Source organism: Porites lutea, chromosome 8 (genome assembly GCF_958299795.1).
Source record: "Porites lutea chromosome 8, jaPorLute2.1, whole genome shotgun sequence".
In the NCBI taxonomy this organism is placed as follows: Eukaryota; Metazoa; Cnidaria; class Anthozoa; order Scleractinia; family Poritidae; genus Porites; species Porites lutea.
The window spans coordinates 32258742-32261594 of record NC_133208.1 but is presented as its reverse complement, the minus strand read 5'-3'; the positions used below and the strand labels follow the sequence as shown (position 1 = coordinate 32261594).

At 37.9% G+C, this 2853-nt stretch overlaps 1 protein-coding gene across 1 annotated transcript; it reads left to right on the top strand.

Moving 5' to 3' along the window:
- The first annotated feature begins 1157 nt into the window (after positions 1 to 1157).
- LOC140945575 (uncharacterized) lies at positions 1158 to 1993 on the top strand. The gene has a single exon (XM_073394588.1). It carries the CDS (start codon positions 1388 to 1390, stop codon positions 1991 to 1993), a length of 606 nt encoding a protein of 201 aa, XP_073250689.1. The 5' UTR covers positions 1158 to 1387.
- The last annotated feature ends 860 nt before the right edge of the window (positions 1994 to 2853 follow it).

Below are 2853 nucleotides of genomic sequence, written 5' to 3'. Positions count from 1 at the left end.
AAAGAGTAGAGCGATTTATACGTGCACGGTCTTATTAAACGGGTGCCGTCGCTTGAAATCTGATAAACAACTTTTAATCATAATTATACATCGGGATATGTAAAGAAGCTATAAAATACTGAATCGGATTATCTTACATTCAGGTTGTGATAAATATTCTGTGACATGACCACATCAATTTGCTGTTTTTTTTTTCTTCTCAGAAAATGTAAAATGCTTGATATGCTATGTTACCGATTATGTTTTTGACCACATAACTGGCTACTGATTCAATCAACATTTTGGTCGACTGTCGTCAGAAGTTCATCGAAAAAGTTTGAAAACAGGTACATTTTGTTTAAAAAGGTTTTTTGCGGATGATAGGCAAGGGTTTTAATCGGCAAAAATTATCGGGTGAGTTAAAATTGCCATGGATTACTTTTATTAGTTTTTTTTTCACCGATGTGATGGTAGTCGTTTGTGTTAAAATCAAGCACCACACAGAAAATCCACAGAGCAAACAAAAACATAGCTGAATAATTGTTATTGAACAAACCAAAAAAATTCAGCAAACAATCAAGACTGACTAATTACATTGAAATGTCGTCATATCTGCCTTCTACGTGGTAGTTTTCGCCTGGCATGAAATTATAGGACGAAGCATTGGACATCAGTTACTGTGGGGGAAACATAGGACATTAGGCGGGTATAGCGTAAAATCATACCACTAGAAGAATAATACGAATACCACAACTTGTACACTATTACGTCTAAAGCTGAGACACAATTGCAACTTATACAATTCTGACGAATGATAAAGCAACATTGAATGCAACTTTTACAAACTTCAAACACAAGGTTAACTTTAATTTGCAATTCAGATTCAAATTCGTAATTTTTGCCATTTTATTAAATGCCTTTGTTGTTAGTAATGCATTCCTCAAACACAGTTTTATTGCAGTTTTCCACAACTACCGTAGATGTCTTTCTTCAACTGAGTGATTCATCCGTTTTATTCATTTCATACAGATCCTTCAATTTGCATATATTTTGCATATTTCAAGGAAAAGTGTTTAATTTCGCACTTGTCTTTATTCAAGGCTTTTCTAAAATTTTTAATGTCTTTTAATAGTCGAATTTTCAACGCCAAGACGGGTCTCTCAAATTTGGAAGTTTTTTATCTTGTCGCCAATTTGTACCAGAATTACATGATGCTTTGAAGCGGCACACCTGCTGGCATTTCTCTCCATTACAAGTATTTAAACCCGACTGATTACATGAATATTTTTATCGTTAGCACTCTTCCGTGCTTTCCCAGTTTGCGTAACAATTTAAAATTCAACTTAACTTGCTTCTTTGATTTTGATTTCAGGAGTTGAGTAGGATTAAAAATTGAAACCCGTCAAACATGAACAACAGCGCAAGTGCGGCTTTCAAACTGCAAAATCAGGTGGAAAATCAAGGATTGAGACAGATGATCAAGGTTCTTCCCATCGCCATAGCAATAATTGTTACAAACGGACTCGTGTTTTTCTTGTTTTATAAACGAAAGAGCCTGCGCATCAAGTCTAATTACCTTCTGCTTGGCCTAGCGGTCTGCGACTTTCTGACAGGCGCAGTAAATATTCCATACTTCATTATTTTCTTTTTCAGTGCGGTACCTTCTCGGATGTTTGATCAGTTTGCCTTTTGGTTCTACGCTCTTCACACTCTTACGGCTGTTTCGGCAGCTTATCACATTCTTGTCATAACTGCAGAAAAGTTTCTGGCAATTGCTCAGCCACTGAGACATCATATAGTCACCAAAAAGGCAGTGTTCAAAGTATTAGCGGGAATTTGGTTCATATCAGCTTTTATCGCTATAATACCGCTCTTTTGGCGGAATGCCAAATCAAAAAGCCTTGCTCTTATCATTCATTCTTCCTTTTGCCTCGCTCTCGTATTCTTGGTCCCGTATGTATTTATGGTGTACGCGTACACGGTGATGTTCAAAGTCGTCACCGGTATAACCTGAGATCAGGCGTTATTTTATTTTATTTTTTTTTGCTTGTTTGGCTCGAGAAGGAAAAAAAGGGATAATAGGGAGAGGGCATGATCTCAGGCTATCACCGGTAGAAAGAGGCCATCACAACATGGTCACAAACAGCGACTACAAAAGAAAAACAAAACCGACCGAAAGTGTATCTTTGTATTTGCTTTGATGGCGGCGATATATCTGTGCTGTTGGCTGCCGTATTTCACTCTCATGTTAATTATTAACATCAAGATTTATAGCAAGTCCAACGATTTCGTAGCTATAGAGAAAGCTACGAATGCTTTCGCAGTTATTAGATACATAACATCGGCAACGAATCCATTACTCTACACTTTTTTCAAGCGCGACTTTTGGATAGCCTTGCATGGTGTTTCGGTAAGAAGAAACTCCACTTCGTCTGAAAACACAGGCAGCCCAAGCTCACGTCACGTGAAAGGATTAGATTAATTATTAGCGGTGTGCGAGCCGGGACGTGACTGTTCAACGAAAGCGGTATTGGGTTACATGGCGGCCGTGAATTTATAAAGGATTTGTATGGCAATCCACGTTATAGATTTAGGAAGATAAATACTCGTAGAAATTCTCAATAAAAAACGTCTTACCTTATTTACATGGTGTGTTCTTGCTTGCTGTGTGGTTATTTTCCCGATCCGGTGCGATTTTAGCGATTTTTTTCATTTCTGAGTTTCCACTACTAAAGAGAGAGCAAGGCCGAACACTTCCAATCTGGACAGCCCACCGAACGAAGCCAAAAATTCCAGGTTAAAATATCCCCACGGCCAAAATTCCACCGCAGAATCCAACTACAAAGGTTAAACTTTCATTTCAACTTTCTAGCC

Bases quoted from the DNA above. Each gene is read 5' to 3' on its own strand.
- LOC140945575 (XM_073394588.1), top strand. From the start codon at position 1,388: ATGAACAACAGCGCAAGTGCGGCTTTCAAACTGCAAAATCAGGTGGAA.